The sequence below is a fragment of the Eretmochelys imbricata genome, chromosome 14 (assembly GCF_965152235.1).
Source record: "Eretmochelys imbricata isolate rEreImb1 chromosome 14, rEreImb1.hap1, whole genome shotgun sequence".
Classification (NCBI taxonomy): Eukaryota; Metazoa; Chordata; order Testudines; family Cheloniidae; genus Eretmochelys; species Eretmochelys imbricata.
Window position 1 is genome coordinate 30,921,837 of NC_135585.1, and position 19,546 is coordinate 30,941,382.

General features: G+C 44.5%; 2 protein-coding genes and 1 pseudogene across 2 annotated transcripts; 2 read left to right on the forward strand and 1 right to left on the reverse strand.

Moving 5' to 3' along the window:
- The first annotated feature begins 1,139 nt into the window (after positions 1 to 1,139).
- LOC144275006 (olfactory receptor 14I1-like) lies at positions 1,140 to 2,132 on the forward strand. The gene has a single exon (XM_077834085.1). It carries the CDS (start codon positions 1,140 to 1,142, stop codon positions 2,130 to 2,132), a length of 993 nt encoding a protein of 330 aa, XP_077690211.1.
- Positions 2,133 to 13,002: 10,870 nt separating this feature from the next.
- LOC144275049 (olfactory receptor 14A16-like) lies at positions 13,003 to 13,932 on the forward strand. Its single transcript, XM_077834152.1, has one exon. The coding sequence runs from the start codon at positions 13,003 to 13,005 to the stop codon at positions 13,930 to 13,932; it is 930 nt and encodes a 309-aa protein (XP_077690278.1).
- Positions 13,933 to 18,281: 4,349 nt separating this feature from the next.
- On the reverse strand, positions 18,282 to 19,226 carry LOC144275007 (olfactory receptor 6F1-like; annotated as a pseudogene).
- Between the last annotated feature and the right edge of the window lie 320 nt (positions 19,227 to 19,546).

Here is a 19,546-nt window from a genome sequence, read left to right on the forward strand (position 1 = left end):
TCTACCCAGAACTGGAAACTTAGTTTTGCACCAAGGTGGGAAACATTAAGATTTTCCACTAATAACCACAATTTCAAACCCATTCGCTCTATTGCAACTGTTTCAAAGGGATAGCTCCAGGATGGTTAAACTGAATAAAGCAAAGTCGATAGCCCACAGAATATATTTTAAGCACTATGAAGCTAAAAGACGGAGTTGAAGCCCGCAGACAAAACCGTTCTCTCTTGACACTGCCCAAGGAGAGACAGAAGGTCAATGGGATTAGAACCTAGATCTCCTGCTCTAGCACCATATCTGCTGTCCGATATTGCTGCCACCTAAATGGCAATGCTGTTGAGCGGTGCACAGAACATACACATAGTATGGCACGGTCCACCCCTCTAAGAGCTTCCAGTCCTAATGGACAGGGCAGAGAAAGGGAGGGAGGAGAAACAGAGGCACAGGGAGGGGAAGTAACTGGCCCAAGGTCACCCAGCAGGTCAGTGGCAGAACTAAGAACAGAACCCAAGTCTCCTGACTGCTACTGACCTGCACAGCACAGACACAAAGTCACAGAGGGAAACAATACAACCTAGCAGTAACTGAGCAATGCTCCTAGCCCATCATCACACTGAGATGGAAGTGCAGCTAGAATTGGTACCATAAATCAATCTGGAAAGAGGTAGCAGGCCGTCTGTGTGGAGGAATCATCACAGACGAGCTGCCACATAGGAAGCTGAGTGAGTCAATGTTGTATTTCTCTGGAAAGTGGGAATCAGGCTGTTGTCATTTTAGTATGTTAATTTCATGCCCAAGTTGTGGGCTTGCTGTTTGTCACACTAGGAAACCATCTGGGCTAGAATTGTTGGATTTGGACTGTACTTTGTCCCATCCTTCATACTGCATTTTATCTAAGGCCAGAGCCTTAGAAGGCATAAACTGACCCAGCTCCATTGACTTTAAGTGAAATAATCCAGTTTTCACTAATGTGATAATGCATCTGATTAGTGCTCTGGCTGATGGAAGTGATGGTGTGGTGCACCCTTGGTATTCCCATCATGAGATATTACAGAGAGAGAATCAGGATCAATTCCTCTGGCACTCTAATCCTGACCATTGCCCTTCTCCTTCCCTCCCCAGACATCACACTGAGGAAGAAAATGTCCAACCGAACCACCGTGACGGAGTTCCTTCTCCTGGGATTCTCTGATGTTCAGGAGCTGCAGATTTTACATTTCATTGTGTTTCTAGTGATTTACCTGGAAGCCCTGATAGGGAATCTTCTCATCATCACAGTTGTTGTCCTCGACCACCATCTTCACACCCCCATGTACTTCTTCCTGATGAATTTGTCCATCCTAGACCTCGGCTCCATCTCTATCATTGTCCCCAGATCCATGGCCAATTCCCTCATGAACACCAGGTCAATTTCTTATTCTGGATGTGTTGCCCAAGTTTTTCTCTTTGTCTTTTTTGTTTCAGCAGATCTTGTTTTATTGACCGTCATGGCGTACGACCGATATGTCGCCATCTGCCAACCACTGCACTATGAGAGAGTGATGAACAGGAGAGCTTGTGTCCAAATGGCAGCTGGTGTCTGGATTGGTGTTTTTCTCTACGCTGCACTGCACACTGGGATCACGTTTGCAGTCTCCTTCTGTGGAGGCAACGTGGTGGGTCAGTTCTTCTGTGAAATCCCCCAGCTCCTCAAGCTCACCGGCTCTGACTTGTACCTCAGTGAAACTGGTACTATTGCCTTTAGTGTGTGTTTAGACTTAAGTTGCTTTGTTTTTATAATTGTGTCGTATGTTCAGATCTTCAAAACAGTGCTGAGAATCCCCTCTGAGCAGCGCCGGCATAAAGCCTTCCTCACCTGCCTCCCTCACCTCACTGTGGTGTCCTTGTTCTTTTGCACTGCCACCTTTGCCTACAGTCGTCCCACCTCCAGCTCAGCCTCAGCTCTGGATCTCGTGGTGGCTGTTCTCTATTCCGTGCTGCCAGCAGTGATGAATCCGATCATCTACAGCATGAGGAACAAGGAGATCAAAGCTGCATTGAGGAAACTGATAGGGTGGAGGTTATTCACCAGAAATAATCTGTCCATTTTTTTCCCTTTGGTTGTGATTTCATTCCATGTTTCTTTATACATGTAATCCTCTGATGACATTATTATCTCCATGAGAACATGCTTTGCCATTTGCTTATGCAGAAAGCTGTATTTAGACTGGTAAAAATGCAGACAAACACAACTCAAGTCAGGGGAGTTACTGTAGATTTACACCAGTGTAGATAAGATCAGAATCTATCTATCTATCTATCTATCTATCTATCTATCTATCTATCTATCAAGTTTTTTGTACAGCCACCCATCACCACACTCTCTGAGCACCTTCCACCTCAAATGAATAGCCATAATCAAGTCCCTAGTGGACTTCATGAGGTCTCTGTGTCTTCTCCTTTTGGGGGGCATAAACTCTGCTTGGATTCAGCCTGCAACCTCGGACTTAGAGAATGGATGAGATCAAACGAGGGGAGGGCATGTCTCAGGACCATCTTGTTTTTGAAGATCTGTAACTCTTGAGGGCTTAATGCATAAAGTTTCTGTGGTTAAGAAATCCCTTGGCTCAACACATGTTCCTCGCCTTCCTATCATATTCTTCTTAAAGGGGTTCAACTAGAAGCCTAGCATGAGCACAGCCTAGGTGAAGCTCTGGCAGAGTGTGTGTACGTGTCTGGGGGCTTGGGAGAACTCAGACACTGGTTTTGAGTTGTAAGGCAGCTGGACAGTGGGCTCCAATGGCCAAGGGAAGGGCGTCAGACCGGAGGTCTGAGTTTGGCAGTGTTTCCTAGAGCCCCAGAGCTAGTGACGATGAGACTCTACCCAGACACAATTACCTTGGAAGTATGTGGCACCCAGAGATTGGGACCGCTTTCACGAGATGGGTGACTGTATAAGTGGGTACCGGGCCAGGCTGTAAAAGCTATCTCGTCTGGCTTTTGTTTGGTTTTATCAGTTGGTCAGTTTGGCTTTGGGTTGTTTTTTCCCCCTTCTTTGGGGGAAGGGAAATGATTGGTTACATGGCTGTTTCAGCAGTTTGTCATGTATTTGGGAGGCCAATGTGTTCTCTCTTTGACTGGGTTTTCTGACAGATCTGACAGTTTGCTTCCCACAATGATGAAGGGGTGAGAAAGAGTTCTGTAGCTCTCTGGATGACTGAGTTTCTGCTGAAATTATTATTTTAAGGCAGCTGGGATTGTATTGTATTAGCAATGACATGTTAGGGCACCTAGGGCCTCGGATAGGTATCTTTTAATTATATTAAAGCTAAAATAAAACGACAGCCACACTCCAGGTGTCCAGACACCTGTCTCCCACCTCAGTCCCGGAGCAATTCACCATCTGGAGGGAAGACAGGGTTTTGTCTGCTAACTCATGTGTGGGGCCCAATTGGTACGTGTACTCAGAGACCACCCATTGGTTCTATTCCCATTCAAAATGTGGGTTGTGTCCTAACCACTGAGTGTCTAACCCCTGAGCTGTGGGGTATTCTGATGTGGAGCTTCCCCAGTCTCTTCCACTGAACCTGTTACACTTTGGATAAATATATAAGGAGTCACCGGGTGAGAGAACAAGCGAGAGAGGAAAGAATAACTCTTCAGCCTAGTGGTTAGTATATATAAATAGCTAGATGTGAATGGGGACCGATTGGTAGTTTCAGGATGTATCAAAACTCATATTCCTCTCCTTGTGTTGGCACATACCAGTTTTGTCTCCTTTCTCTGATACCAGCGCTAGTCACAAATTGTCATCTCTGAGTGTGTGTGTGTGTGTACAATTTTCTCATGAAAAATTTAGACTTTTCAAAGAAAACCTCATAACAGTTTTGTTTGTTTGCTTGTTTGAAATCCCAAACCCAATTTTTTGGGGTCAAAGTCTGCCAAAAACTTTAGAAAAACTCTCTCTTTTTTTGCTCAAAATTTTTGGTTTTTAGGATTTCAGTTTTCCAGTGAAAAATCAGTTCTCAAGAGAAAATTAGACACTTTCTGAAAAAAAAAATCATTTAGTAAAAAGTCCAATTTTCCACCATAAATCTTTTGATGGAAAATGTTTAACCAGCCATAGCTGCTACTGGTTTTCAGGTACTGACTGTTCTCTTTACTGAGCACTGAGTGTGAACGGTGTACAGCGTACAGTGCTGTGATGCTGTGAATATGTATCTCTTTTTATCTACTAACCAACAGAGTCTGACACCATTATTCACACTGAGAATTCCCTTTTCCATGGGCAGTCCCATTAAAATCCATAGAGCTACTCAACATGAAGAAAGGTGGTAAAATCTGTCCCAAAGTGTATACTCAGTGTCATTCATACCTATTGAATTTAATTTCCCTTACTCCTGCAGAGACAACACCACCCTGGAGAGTCAACTGCAGTTCTGTCAACTATGATCTAATGCCAGTTGTAAATTGCATCTTCAATTACACTTGAGCAATGCGGGTAGTTTGTATTGTGCCATTGCCATTAAAGCACGATTTGCCAGGACCCCTCCCTCATGCAGGACACAACATTGATGCATGGGGGGTTGTGTAAGCAACCACAAATCGGGCATATTCCAACTTTCACCATATATATATATGTATAATAACAGGGTTTTGGATGCAATTTAAATATATTGTGAAAGCAATCAGTGGCAGATTACCTCACGGGCCAACGTGGCCTGTGCCCTGGCCCCCGGCCAATTTGGAGCCCATGGAAAAATCTCCCCCACTGTGGCCCCTGGGAGCTCTCGCTCCCCATCTTGGCACTGGCACAGAGCTTCTCCAGTCTCGTGGCTGCAGTGGGGGAGCCCCCGAAAAGGAGCAAGCAGGGGTTGTAGCCATGGGGGAAGGGGTGGAACAGGGTGGGGCCATGGGTTGAAGGGGCGGAACAGGGCCATGGTTCCAGCTCCAGGGCCCCCCACTTGCTCCGGCCCAGGGCCCCAGGCAACCTTAAGTCATCTCTGAAAGCAATGATCCAGTGTTCATAGCTTCATAGTGTTCAAGGCCAGAATGGACTGACAGATAATCCACTTTGACCTCCTGTATGCCATAGCCCACTAATCTTCACCCACATACCCCTGCATTGAGTCAAATGACTTAGTTAAACTCAGCATTTCAGTCTTTGGGAGACTAAACCATTGTGTTCCACAGGCAAAGAACAGGAGTGACCAAGGTGCCACTAGAGAATATTCTCATGGAAAATTTTGATTTTGTGAAAGAGAATTTCACATTAGAAAATTGTTCCAGTGGAAAATTCCCAACCAGCTATACCCAGAACTCATGGAGAGCCTATGGACTCCAGTGGGAAGAAGATTGGGACATTGCTGGGGTATAGCATTTAGGCTTACTCAGGCTGAAAGAAGAAATATTCCCCTAAGCAAGAATGCATTCACATGACAGAAAAGCAGAGATGGGTCCAAATCAAGACTCTAATCCACGCTGGGATCCCAAATTCCTCAACATTCAAGAGAGGAGCTTTTGGATCTGAGGTCATGGATCTGCCCTGTCACTACAAAACCCACCACTAGCTGGATGGACAGACAATGTCCCCATTGCAGGTTGGCACAATCTCTTTGAAGATTCATAGATTCATAGATATTTAGGTCAGAAGGGACCATTATGATCATCTAGTCTGACCTCCTGCACAACGCAGGCCACAGAATTTCACCCACCACTCCTACAAAAAAACCTCACACCTATATCTGTGCTATTGAAGTCCTCAAATTGTAGTTTAAAGACCTCAAGGAGCAGAGAATCCTCCAGCAAGTGACCCGTGCCCCATGCTACAGAGGAAGGCGAAAAACCTCCAGGGCCTCTTCCAATCTGCCCTGGAGGAAAATTCCTTCCCGACCCCAAATATGGCGATCAGCTAAACCCTGAGCATATGGGCAAGATTCATCAGCCAGATACTACAGAAAATTCTTTCCCAGAATGCAGGTCATGAGTGTGTTCTGGAGACTGAACTCCCCTTTGCACTGTCCAGATGGGCTTCAAAGGTCCGAGCTGGCTTACTGGTCCTTCAGAAGACTACCCAGTTGGAGATAATTAGTGACAGCTCAGATGAGTGGAAATCATGACATCAATGGGAGTTAGGCACATCTGAGGACCCCAGTAGGAACCCAGCTGAGTATTTAGGTTTCTAAATACCTAAAACTTTAGATAGTTTTCCACATCTGACTCCTCATCTCCTCCATTGACCCAGTGGAGGTTTATATCAGGACGTGTCATCATTCCTCAGGACACTTTATCAGGCACAATCTCTTCCCATTCATGTCTCCGTGTTTAAATTCTGCAGAGTGTGTAAAGGCTCAGGGATTCAGGTGTCAATAGAATAGAGGACGCAGGCCATGTGGAGAATTCCCTGGGCACAACGCCGACTGGGAGTGCAGAGCTGTGATTATCCTCAGTGGGCATTGCAGAGGATTCAGTAGTAAAACACTTGAGATTGGGTCAAATTCATCTGGTGAGAGCCCACTGGATTCCAGGGAGTTACACCAGGAATGGATTTTGCTCTGTGGGCTTATGGAGGAAATTGTATGCAGCATGTTGTACACTCAGGGCTGAAACAAGATGTTTTATTGGCTGAAGACTATACACTGATAACACTGAATGACCTGCTTTTTGGACAAAGGGCTTTCTTCCTTGTCCCCTCCCCTGCCTGTTCTGTTTTCCTTCTTCATCAAACAGCCAGATCAGCAGCCCATTGAAGAGGCAGAAAGCAGTAATTTTCAAAGGTGCCTAAAGGAGTCAGGAGTGCACAACTCCAGCTGAAACACTGTGGGACTTGGGTACCTAAATCCCTTAGGCTCCTTTGAAAACCTCAGCCTGAAGTCTATTTTTCAAAAGAACATGTAGAAGCAGAGATTGTGGCTAGATACACTTCCTCCACATCCTGCTCCTTGCCAATGTGCACCAGTCCTGCCCTGCAGGAACCCCTTTTGTGGGTGACAGGAGAATCCATTCTTATAGATTCACAGATTCATAGATACTAAGGTCAGAAGGGACCATTATGTTCATCCAGTCCGACCTCCTGCACAACGCAGGCCACAGAATCTCACCCACCCACTCCTGCGAAAAACCTCTCCCCTGTGTCTGAGCTATTGAAGTCCTCAAATTGTGGTTTAAAGACTTCAAGGAGCAGAGAATCCCCCAGCAAGTGACCCGTGCCCCATGCTACAGAGGAAGATGAAAAACCTCCAGGGCCTCTTCCAATATGCCCTGGAGGAAAATTCCTTTCCAACTCCAAATATGGTGATCAGCTAAACCCTGAGCATTTGGGCAAGATTCACCAGCCAGATACCCAAGAAAGATTTTCTGTAGTAACTCAGATCCCACCCCATCTAACATCCCATTACAGGCCATTGGGCCTATTTACCATGAATAGGTAAAGATCAATTAATTACCAAAATCATGTTATCCCATCATACCATCTCCTCCATAAACTTATCGAGTTTAATCTTAAAGCCAGATAGGTCTTTTGCCCCCACTGCTTCCCTTGGAAGGCTATTCCAAAACTTCACTCCTCTGATGGTTAGAAACCTTCGTCTAATTTCAAGTCTAAACTCCCCGATGACCAGTTTATATCCATTTGTTCTTGTGTCCACATTGGTACTGAGCTTAGATAATTCCTCTCTCTCTCCGATATTTATCCCTCTGATATATTTATAGAGAGCAATCATATCTCCCCTCAACCTTCTTTTAGTTAGGCTAAACATGCCAAGCTCCTTGAGTCTCCTTTCATAAGACAGGTTTTCCATTCCTCGGATCACCCTAGTAGCCCTTCACTGTACCTGTTCCAGTTTGGATTCATCCTTCTTAAACATGGGAGACCAGAACTGCACACAGTATTCCAGGTGAGGTCTCACCAGTGCCTTGTATAATGGTACTAAAACCTCCTTATCTCTACTGGAAATACCTCGCCTGATGCATCCCAAGACCGCATTAGCTTTTTTCATGGCCATATCACATTGGCGGCTCATAGTCATCCTATGATCAACCAATACTCCAAGGTCCTTCTCCTCCTCCGTTACTTCTAATTGATGCGTCCCCAGCTTATAACTAAAATTCTTGTTATTAATCCCTAAATACATAACCTTACACTTCTCACTGTGAAATTTCATCCTATTACTAAAAAGAAAAGGAGTACTTGTGGCACCTTAGAGACTAACCAATTTATTTGAGCATGAGCTTTCGTGAGCTACAGCTCACTTCATCGGATGCATACCGTGGAAACTGCAGAAGACATTATATACACACAGAGACCATGAAACAATACCTCCTCCCACCCCACTCTCCTGCTGGTAATAGCTTATCTAAAGTGATCATCAAGTTGGGCCATTTCCAGCACAAATCCAGGTTTTCTCACCCTCCGCCCGCCCCCCCCACAACCTCACTCTCCTGCTGGTAATAGCCCATCCAAAGTGACCACTCTCTTTAAAATGTGTATGATAATCAAGGTGGGCCATTTCCAGCACAAATCCAGGTTTTCTCACCCCCCCACCCCCCTCCAAAAACCACACACACAAACTCACTCTCCTGCTCTCATACACATTTTAAAGAGAGTGGTCACTTTGGATGGGCTATTACCAGCAGGAGAGTGAGTTTGGGGGGGGGGGGGGGCGAAGGGTGAGCTGGGCCCATCTCAAATTAATTTGCAATTTCCTGATAGAAATAGTCTTCTTCTGTCAGCCACACAACCCTCAGCTCTTACATAGCAGGGAAGGCCCGGTCCTGATCCCACTGCCGTCACTAGCAATAATCCCGCTGACTGCAGCAGTTCCAGGGGTTGATCATAGAGGTGCACGCCGTGTGTTCAGTAGAGCAAATTTCTCCAAGGAAATTTCTTCACTTCACAGGTTTTTGTTTCATTTTTTCCCCATTCCATGGAGAGGTGGCCACATCAAGCAAAGGACATTTGTATGGATGGAAATGTAGGTGGGGAAGGAAATGAAGTCCAGTGTTGCACAGTTAGGAACGGAGAGAGCTACAAACATGGGCTGGGGCTTCCAAGCTGTCTTACCCCAGTTCAAACAGAGAGACGTTAATGGCATCCCTGTGTGTTCCCCCACTGGTCATTGGTGCGGATACACTCCCCCCATGGAAACCAGGAGGCACCCAAATTTCAAAGCTATCCGAGTAACCATTCAGCTTCTAGTGCACTTCCAGAAACTGAGCTTTAAACCATACGAAATGGCGGGAATGGAAATCCTCTAGCCCTCCTTCTGTATTGGCACAAGCGCACAATCCAACATGCAGACTTTCTTAAATTCCGTTCTCATTTCGGGTCCCCCAAGATTTCGTGGGGGCCGTGCACTACCTTGGGTAAAATGAGACAGATTGAAACCAGTTTGACCTGCCTCACATCAATAGTTTGATCTCTAGCTTTCAGCAAAATAAACAAAACCTAGAAACTTGTAACGGGGCTCATATCTCCACAACTCTCTCTCAGATGACCCCACATTTAGGTCACTAATCCTACCCTGCACCCTCCTAAGGCACATTAAATTTCAAAAGAATCTAACTAAGCATGTCTTCTGCTTTTTCCTTTTCTTTTTTTTTAAGAAAGGAGGACCTTTAAACAGAAATCATGGTGCAACCTCAACTAGAAGGGCGTTGCTGTGATGGTAATAATATTCATCAGTTCATTCACTGGTTGGGTACCCATCTTGCAGGTTTCTATGAACCCTGCTATTGGAATATTCCAGGAGCATTGAGATGGGATTGTGATGTTCAGCAATGAGAATCTCAGAGACAGGAACAAACAAAAGACTCAACATCACGGCACTGATATTTAGCTCATGTAACCTGGCCTAGTTCCATAGCACTCTGCCAATTTACATTCACTGAGGAACTGGTCTAATTGACTTCAGTGGGGCTGGGGCTGGGGCTGACTTACACAACAGCTGTTTGGGGATCTGGATCCTTTGAGTCCAAGGCAGCTAGAGGTGATTTACAGAAACTGGGGCACTGACCCATTCACTTCAGTGGAGCTACCCTGATTTGAACTTGCTGAGGATCGGAACCACTGATTCCAATCGGTCTCGGGCTGATTTCTACTCTCTGGCTCTTTGTATTTCATCAGTTTCTCTGACATGAATGTCTCGTGTAAATTACACATTTTTAAACAGTGCATCTGTAGCCAAAGGAGCCTTTTATTTTAATGTCGTCTGCTGGAAGGAAAACAATGTTACTACTGCGAAAGAAAGAAAGAAAGTAAAAGACCTGGGCTATTCATCCCAATAAAAATTGAAGATCAGATGCAGAAAATCTCCACAACACTGTCCCCAGTTCTGTCCCAAGTGGGAATGAATCGCTTTGTCACCCTTACAAGTTATACTTGTAATTCATCCCAGTGGACAAAGAGCTAGGAAAGAGGAGCCTGGTTACGAATGTTTGACTCTTCTTTGGTTCAGTTTCACAGGCAAAGGATATGGGTTGGAAACTGCATCATGGGCCAGATCCCCAGCTGGTGTAAATGGATGTAGCTCCCTGGAAGTCAATGAGTCAGATCCCCAAGTGGTGTAAATAGCCCTCACTACTCTGAAGTCAGTGGAAGTGTATCAACTTACACCAGCCCAGGACCTGGTCCTTAGTTTTTAGTGTTTGTCTCTTAGTGAGGAACTTGAAGCAGCCAGGGCAGCCTGAGCTGTGGGTTCCCCTGGTGGCTGCATCCCAAGAGCTGCTGGTGCAATGCAGGAGAAAAACATCTCTGCTCCCCTAGAGGTGACTATGTGGAGTTAATGAAGGAACAGGCTATTCCAGGCCAACTGAGACTCTGGTGCCAAGAGGCTCTTAGCTATTGTAGATCCCATGTCTGTGCTACAAATATCTGTTTTATTTTGCCATCCTGTGGGACCCCCTTTGTGATCCAGCCCTGCCTTGTTTTTAGCTAAAGGTCCTTCAAGAGATGCTGTCATCATGTGAGATGCAGGGCAGGTGCTGTTCCCCCTCTGGGGAGTTAGGGTCAACTAGGGCAGGTTGTCAGGATGCTTTGCTCCTGAGGTGAGAGCAGAGCTGGGCTCACAGCCCTGGAGACCAGATTCAGCTATTTAGCCCCAGAGCAGGGATATCTTGGGCTCTGACCTTATTTGAAGCTGGCACAAACCAGGATCAGCTCGACAGCTGGGAGTGTCTTTCAGTCCCTGATCCCATTTAGTCCATCACCTTTCACCCAAGCCTGCCCTAGGAGGGAAGCAGGGAGCGCCCATCTGTGCTAGGAACTGCAGAGAGACCCCTGCAACTCAGGACATCCAGCGAAGGGATCTGACAACAGCTGGTGAATATGACAGTGTTGGGGGCAGGAGAGAGAGAGAGAGAACCAAAGAATCCTGGCAGTGGGTGAATAGATAGATAGATAGATAGATAGATAGATAGATAGATAGATAGATAATGACCAATGGTTCCTAACACAGTCGGATCAAATGCATCGCAAATTGGAATAAAGACCAACAAAGTAAGTTTTCTATTTCAATTACATATGTTAGAGTATTAATATATGGGGCAAATTTAATATCAGAAATATGAATTGCAATTAGAACTCTTGAAGACTTTTACTAACAAATTATGCAGATATCTAGAGATGATCAGATTTTTTTTTCCACCAAGAAAAATTGACTTTTCATTGAGGTTGTGAGAACCAAACAGTTTCAGCCAAAAACTGTTGGAACCTGAAAATTTTTAGGCATAATCAAAAAAAGTTTTCATTTTTATGGATATCAGAGACTTTCCATGAAAATATATTCAACTGAAAACTGAATTTTCCTTTGAAATAAAGTAGAAATTGTCTGACTACTCCTACCTGGAAACTTAGCTTTTTGCCAGAGTGGGGAACATGAATATTGTCCAATAACACCATAATTTCCAACCCTATTCCCTCTATTGCAACCGTGTTTGTCTGTTTCAAAGGGGTAGCTGCAGGATGGTAAAACTGAGTAAGTAGCAAAGTTGGTTGCCCAGAGAATGTGTTTTAAACATACTAACCTCTCTAAACTAAAGCCCTGAGAGTCGAAGCTCCCAGATAAAGGCTGTCTCTCTTTATCCTACCCAAGGACAGGCAGGAGGTTGATGGAATTAGAACCCAGATCTCCACTTCTACCATCATAGCCTCTGTCCCACACTGCTGCCTGCTAAACAAAAATACTGTCAACATGTGCACAGAACATGTACACAGGAAGACACAATCCATCCCCAAAAGAGTTCACATTCAAAGTACACAAGACAGACAAAGGGAAGGGGAGGAAAGAGAGGCAGCAGTGACTGCTCCATGGTCACAAAGTGACAGAGGCAAGACTAGAACCGAAGTCTCCTGACTCACACAGCACAGAAATAAAGTCACAGAGGGGAACCACACAACCCAGCAGCAACTGAGCGATGCGACCAGCCCATCATCACCCAGCAGTGGGAGTGCAGCTGGGATCTGGTGCCATAAATCAACGTGTAAGTAGGCATCAGGAGGTATGTGGGATGTTGGGGTGGAATCATCACAGAAAAGCTGGCATGCGGGAAGCTGGGTGATTCTGTGCTGTATTTCTCAGTTAAGTGGAAATCAGACTGTGCTGGCATTTTAGTAGTTGAGATGAGTTGGCCAAGTTGTGAGCCTGCTGTCTGTAGCAATAGGGGCATAATTTTGGCTCAAATTGTTGGATTTGGATTGTACTTTGTTCCATCTTTCATCCTGCATTTGATCAAGCCACATCTTGGGCCAGATCCTCAGATGGTGTAAACTGACCCAGCTCCAGTGACTTTAAGGGAGCGATGCCAATTTACACTCCCGTGATAATGCACCAGAGTAGTGCCCTGGTTGTGAGCGGTGAGGAGCCCTCACCACTCCAGTCAATGGAAGTGACAAGTGCTGTGCACCTTTGACATTCACACCATGAGACATCATGGACAGGGGAATCAGAGTCATTCCTTCTCTCACTATAACCCTGACCATTGCTCTTGTCCTTTCTTCCACAGCCATCACACGATGAACTAAGAAAGAAAATGTCCAACCAAACTACCGTGACCGAGTTCCTTCTCCTGGGATTCTCTGATGTTCGAGAGCTGCAGATTTTGCACTTCATGGTGTTTCTAGTGCTTTACCTGGCAGCCCTGACAGGGAATCTTCTCATCATCATAGCCATAGCTCTTGACTACCACCTTCACACCCCCATGTACTTCTTCCTGATGAGTTTGTCCATCCTAGACCTCGGCTCCATCTCTGTCACCATCCCCAAATCTATGGCCAATTCCCTTATGAACACCAGGTCCATTTCCTATTCTGGATGTGTCGCCCAAGTCTTTTTCTTCATCTTCTTTGCTGAAACCGACTTTGTCTTACTCACCATCATGGCATACGATCGATACGTCGCCATCTGCAAACCACTGCACTATGAGACTATAATGAACAGGAGAGCTTGTGTCCAAATGGCAGCCAGTGCCTGGATCAGTGTAGTTCTCTATTCTTCATTGCATACTGGGAACACGTTTTCGATAACCTTCTGTGGAGGCAACATGGTGGATCAGTTCTTTTGTGAAATCCCCCAGCTATTCAAGCTCGCCTGCTCTAACTCGTACTTCAGTGAAGTTGGGGTTATTGCATTTGGTGTGTGTTTAACCCTAAGTTGCTTTGTTTTTATAATTATGACATATGTTCAGATCTTGACCACGGTATTGAGAATCCCCTCTGAGCAGGGCCGACATAAAACCTTCTCCACATGCCTTCCTCACCTCATTGTAATTTTCATGTTTCTTTCCACTGGTGTCTTTGCCTACATGAAACCCATCTCCAGCTCTCCGTCAGCTCTAGATCTCGTGGTGGCTGTTCTCTATTCCGTGCTGCCGCCAGTGATGAATCCGATCATCTACAGCATAAGGAACAAGGAAATCAAAGCTTCCCTGAGGAAACTGACTGGGTGGAGGTTATTCAACTAGAATAAAATGTCTGCGTTTCTCTGATGAATATGGTTTTATCTTTTTTTTTTACAAATACAATCAACTGATGATATTATTGTCCCCATAAGAATATGGTGTGTGATTTTTTTTTTAATGCAAAATGCTGTATGTATAGTGGTAAATCCACACTAACTCCACTAAGTCAGTGGAGTTCTTCCACGTTTATACCAGTATAAGTAAGATGAAAATCTATCGATCTCCTGCTTTTATACTGCCACCCCTCACCATGTTATCTGAGTACCTTCCACGTAAAATCAGTAGCCATTAGAAAGTACCCAGTGGACTTCATGGAGTCTCTGGTTCTTCTCCTTTTTGGGGGGTCAAAACTTTGCTTGGGGTATGATGGCTTTTGGGTTTCTATTTGCTGGTGTGACAGAGTGGGATATGGCAGCAACAGATCATGAACTCTGTGTTTTGCTGTCTGGGTAAAATATTGACATGGTGACTTCAGAAGCCTCGGCTTGCTCAATAGTCGTCTATCGCTCTTTGTTCATGGCAGCTCTCCTACCTGAGAAAAGTGCATGTTACTTTGCTGAAGAAAGAAGAGAAATCACTCAGAGAAATCAAGACTGAAGTCTGGGGCCTTTGATTTTTGTTGCCTTTCACCTACAGGCCCTGCTGCATGGAACAAGTCTTTTGCTGTATAGGGATTTGGAAGTGAGCGGGGGGGGAGGGCGGGGGCATGGCTGGTGTGTCTGGAAGTCTTAATTTTAGCACATGACAAAGAGACGGGGGACCTGTTTAAGTGCAGAATCCTACCCTGTGTCAGGTGCCAACCATAATCCCACGTAAGAAAGAGTTGCAGGAGTTTGTTCTATCTAATCTAATCTATCTATCTATCATAGGATCCCACATGTCACCCATCACCATGCTATCTGAGCACCTTCCACATAAAATCAGGAGCCATAGCAAAGCCCCTAGTAGACCCTGAGGAGCCAGAGACTCCATTCCTTTTTTTGTTCTTCCCCTCAGGGTAAAAGATATGATTGTGGTATCAGTGCAGTTGTTTGGTTCTTGCTTCTTTCTCAGATTTTTTAAATTTTATTTTAGGGGTTTTTTGTTGTTGTTTTTTTTACTGGTGGATTGATTTGTTTCTTTATGAGGTGGGAGTGCCTGGGGACAGGAGCGCTGGAAGCTCCCTAGAAGTGGGGGGGCCACCGACACATGAAACAAGGTCCCACCCCCACACGGCCTCTTCCCCCAAGTCCCCACCCTTGTGCCGCCTCTCCCCCCAAAGGCCCTTCCCCACGCTTGCTCCTCTCTGCCCCTTCCCCACCATCACTCTCCCTTAAGGCCAGTAAAAGTGGGAGAACATACCCCTCCCACTTTTAAAAGTGATGGGGCCATGGCCCCCTGCCCCCCCCCATCTCCATTCTGGTTCCTCTGCCTGGGGAGATGCTGAGTGTTTGGGTAGACAGTGTTGTCAGTGTTTTCTTCTTTATTGGGCGCGCCCATAAGTCATCTCCTTGATGGGGTTTTCCGAGCAATGGGTGAAGTAACATCCTGTATTGGCCCAATTTCTGTTGTTGGGAAAGACAAATTTCCAAGCTTACACAGAGCTCTTCTTCGGGTCTGGGAAAGGTGTCACAGCTAAATACAAGTTTCAGAGTGGTAGCCGTATTAGTCTGTATCAACACGTTTTAAATTTTCATCCAGACTTAGGATAAAAACCAATTTCAAAATACTGGAATTTCCTCTACAATGAAAATTCCAACCAGCTCTAATTAGGGCTGGGACTTCCAAAGAGGCCAAAGGGACATAGGTGCAAAAATTCTATTGAAACTCTCTCAGGTTCCTTTGGTAAACCCAGCCTACGTCTTTACGCTCCTTTGAAATCCCCAGCCTTAATAAGTAAAACACTTTCCAAAAGATAGGGGGATACAAAAGTAAAAGTTAAAGTTTATTTACACTCTGATGATAAGACTGGTCTAGATACAAATATACAAAAATACAAATAAGTCCGGCATCAAGGGCAAGATATGTAAAGGTATTTAGGAACCTAGTGGGATTCTCAAAAGCATCTAGGTGTCTATCACCCATTAAAATCAACAGTTCCCATCAACAGATGATGTCACTAAACTGGGAGGAGTGATAGATACGCTGGAGGGTAGGGATAGGATACAGAGGGACCTAGACAAATTGGAGGATTGGGACAAAAGAAATCTGATGAGGTTCAACAAGGACAAGTGCAGAGTCCTGCACTTAGGACAGAAGAATCCAATGCACCGCTACAGACTAGGGACCGAATGGCTCGGCAGTAGTTCTGCAGAGAAGGACCTAGGGGTGACAGTGGATGAGAAGCTGGATATGAGTCAACAATGTGCCCTTGTTGCCAAGAAGGCCAATGGCATTTTGGGGTGTATAAGTAGGGGCATTGCCAGCAGATAAAGGGACGTGATCATTCCCCTCTATTTGACATTGGTGACATCTGGAGTACTGTGTCCAGTTTTGGGCCCCACACTACAAGACAGATGTGGAAAAACTGGAGAGAGTCCAGCGAAGGGCAACAAAAATGATTAGGGGTCTGGAACACATGACTTATGAGGAGAGGCTGAGGGAACTGGGATTGTTTAGTCTATGGAAGAGAAGAATGAGGGGGGATTTGATAGCTGCTTTTAACTACCTGAAAGGTGGATCCAAAGAGGATGGATCTAGACTGTTCTCAGTGATAGCAGATGACAGGACAAGAAGTAATGGTCTCAAGTTGCAGTGGGGGAGATTTAGGTTGGATATTAGGAAAAACTTTTTCACTAGGAGGATGGTGAAATACTGGAATGCGTTACCTAGGGAGGTGGTGGAATCCCCTTCCTTAGAAGTTTTTAAGGTCAGGCTTGACAAAGCCCTGGCTGGGATGATTTAGTTGGGGATTGGTCCTGCTCTGGGCAGGGGGTTGGACTAGATAACCTCCAGAGGTCCCTTCCAACTCTGATATTCTATGATTCTATGATTCTATGAACAGTTATGTTTTGAGAACTATCAGTTAGCCAGTTTTTAATCAATTTACTGTTGTTTTTGTGTAGTGTTATTTTTTTAAATAGTGTGATGTTACCTTGAATCAAACCTTTAGAAAAATGCAAGTCTATTACATAAACACCATTGCCTTTATCAATCAGAAATGTCACAGTTAAATCAAGTTCATTTGATAAAAAACATTCTGTGAAAACATATTGATCACCATTAATTGAACTTCTTTCTCCCTTGTAATTCCTTTTTGTTGAAAAATGACCATTTTCAAAAATGAATTTTTTTGTAAAGAACTGTTGATTTAGTGAATTTTTGTTTTCTTTTTTTAATTAAATTTTTCATTTCAATTTTTGACAACATTTAAACGGAAAACTTGATAAAAAACGTTATTGACTTCTTTCCATTTACCAACATGTAGGACCCGCAAACTTAGAACCCTTAAAAAGGGAAATAAGTTTGATTTTTTGAAATTCTTCACTAATTAAAAAAAAAATCCACCATCGTTGTTCATCATTCTGTATTTCCTGCATGTTGTTCTTTAGTCTGCTGTTTAATAATTTTTCAGCTATTGAATCAGGGAACAGACACAATGTCGTGTGAGTTGGCCAACCAGTCATACATCACAGATAATGAAAATTCTGGAGTTGCTACAAATTTAAACTTAGGACAAACTTCTGAGTGCAAATTCAGTGTCACTAAGGTCTTGATTCTGCACATGCTTTATGCACAAGCTTTCTTTCCTAGTGTGAGCAGTCCCGTTAGAGTCAACTGGACGACTCAAAATAATATAATTTAGCACTTGAGTAAGGATCTCAGGATGGGGGCCTAAATGTGAATTGCTAAAAGTAATGTCCACATAGGGCCTGATCTAAAGGCCATTTAATTCAGTTGAAAGATGTTCATTGATGCCAATGGGCTGTTGATGAGACCTCTTGAGAGATTTTAAGGGACAGATTTTCAAAAGTATTTGTAGCTACCAATGAAATCAATGGGATTTTGGTGCCTCATCTGCTGAAGTGCTTTGGAAAAGCCCACTAAACAACTATCTGCATCTTTAGACACCAAAATATCCTCAAAAATATGCCCCTTAGGAGCTCACGTCCGGTAGATTTTCAATAAAAATTAGGCTCCTAGAAGCTAGATCTTTAATAGTTTAGGGGCCTATCTGAATCTTTAGGTCCCTAAATTCCTTTGCAAATCTGGCCCTTAGGCACTTCTGAACATTTTACCCAAATACAAAAGTTGTAAATGTAAAATTGGAACCAGGATTAAAAGAACAACAACAAGGACAGTTACTACCAAAGGGAACATGAGCACAGGCTGAGAATCAGACCCAGTAACATCTAAGCCATTCAAAAACAACTTCATGTCCCATTGAATACCTTCCATAAAGCCTCCTTCACCTCTTTGTTTCTCAGACTGTCAATGAAGAGGTTGAACAGCGGAGTTACAATAGTATTCAAAGTGTTGACAGTCTTATTCATGTCCAAGGCATTCTGTTTGGAAGTCCTGACACACAGGAAGATGGTGGAGCTGTACCATATAATCACAAGAGTGAGATGGGAAGAGCAAGTGGAAAAGGCCTTTTGCTGGCCTTGTGGTGACGGGATTCTCAGTATGGTGGAGAGGGTGTAAATGTAGGAGACCAGAGTTATTGAACATAATCCCAGGATGACGATGATCGAGATGATAAAAGCTGCCATCTCAATCACATAGGTGTCTGTTCAGGAGAGAATGATTAAGGAATCTATGCTGCAGAAGAAACGAGTAATGACATTAGTGGCACAGAAGGACAATCTAACTCTCAGAGATTCTGGGATAGAAATAGCCAGGAAACTACACACCCAGGAGCCAAGGGCCAGCTGAGCAGACAAGGTGCTGTTCATGATGGTGCTATAGTGCAATGGGTAGCAAATAGCCAGATAGCAGTCATAGGCCATGGCAGAGAAGAGGAAATATTCTGTGCAGCCCAGGGAGAAAATGAAGTCCATCTGCAGGATGCAGCTACTAAAGGGCATGGTTCTGCTTTTCCTCAGGAAAATCGCAATGGTCTTGGGAACACAGGCTGTGGTGTATCATATCTCCAGCAAGGAGAGGTAGCAAAGGAAGACATACATGGGGGTGCGGAGTTGATGGCTGACCCTCACTAGGACTAGGATGGCAACATTTTCTGCAACTGTCAGGACATACATCATGGTAAACACCACAAAAAGAGAGATCTGCAAATATTGACTACGGGGGAAGCCCAGAAGGATAAATTCCTGTATCCTGGACTGGTTTTCCTTCTCTATTCCAGTCACAGGCTCCATCTGTCAAGATACAAGAGACCATAATTCAGGAGAAGCTTTGTTACCTGGATTGTTAGACATCACAGATATAGTTTTCAAGGGTGCCTGTCAAGGTTTCTTCCCCACTCTGAACTCTAGGGTACAGATGTGGGGACCTGCGTGAAAGACCCCCTAAGCTTATTCTTACCAGCTAAGGTTAAAAACTTCCCCAAGGTACAAACTTTGCCTTGTCCTTGAACCCTATGCTGCCACCACCAAGCGTGTTACACAAAGAACAGCGAAAGAGCCGACTTGGAGACGTCTTCCCCCAAAATATCCCCCCAAGCCCTACATTCCCTTTC

Bases quoted from the DNA above. Each gene is read 5' to 3' on its own strand.
- LOC144275049 (XM_077834152.1), top strand. From the start codon at position 13,003: ATGTCCAACCAAACTACCGTGACCGAGTTCCTTCTCCTGGGATTCTCT.
- LOC144275006 (XM_077834085.1), top strand. From the start codon at position 1,140: ATGTCCAACCGAACCACCGTGACGGAGTTCCTTCTCCTGGGATTCTCT.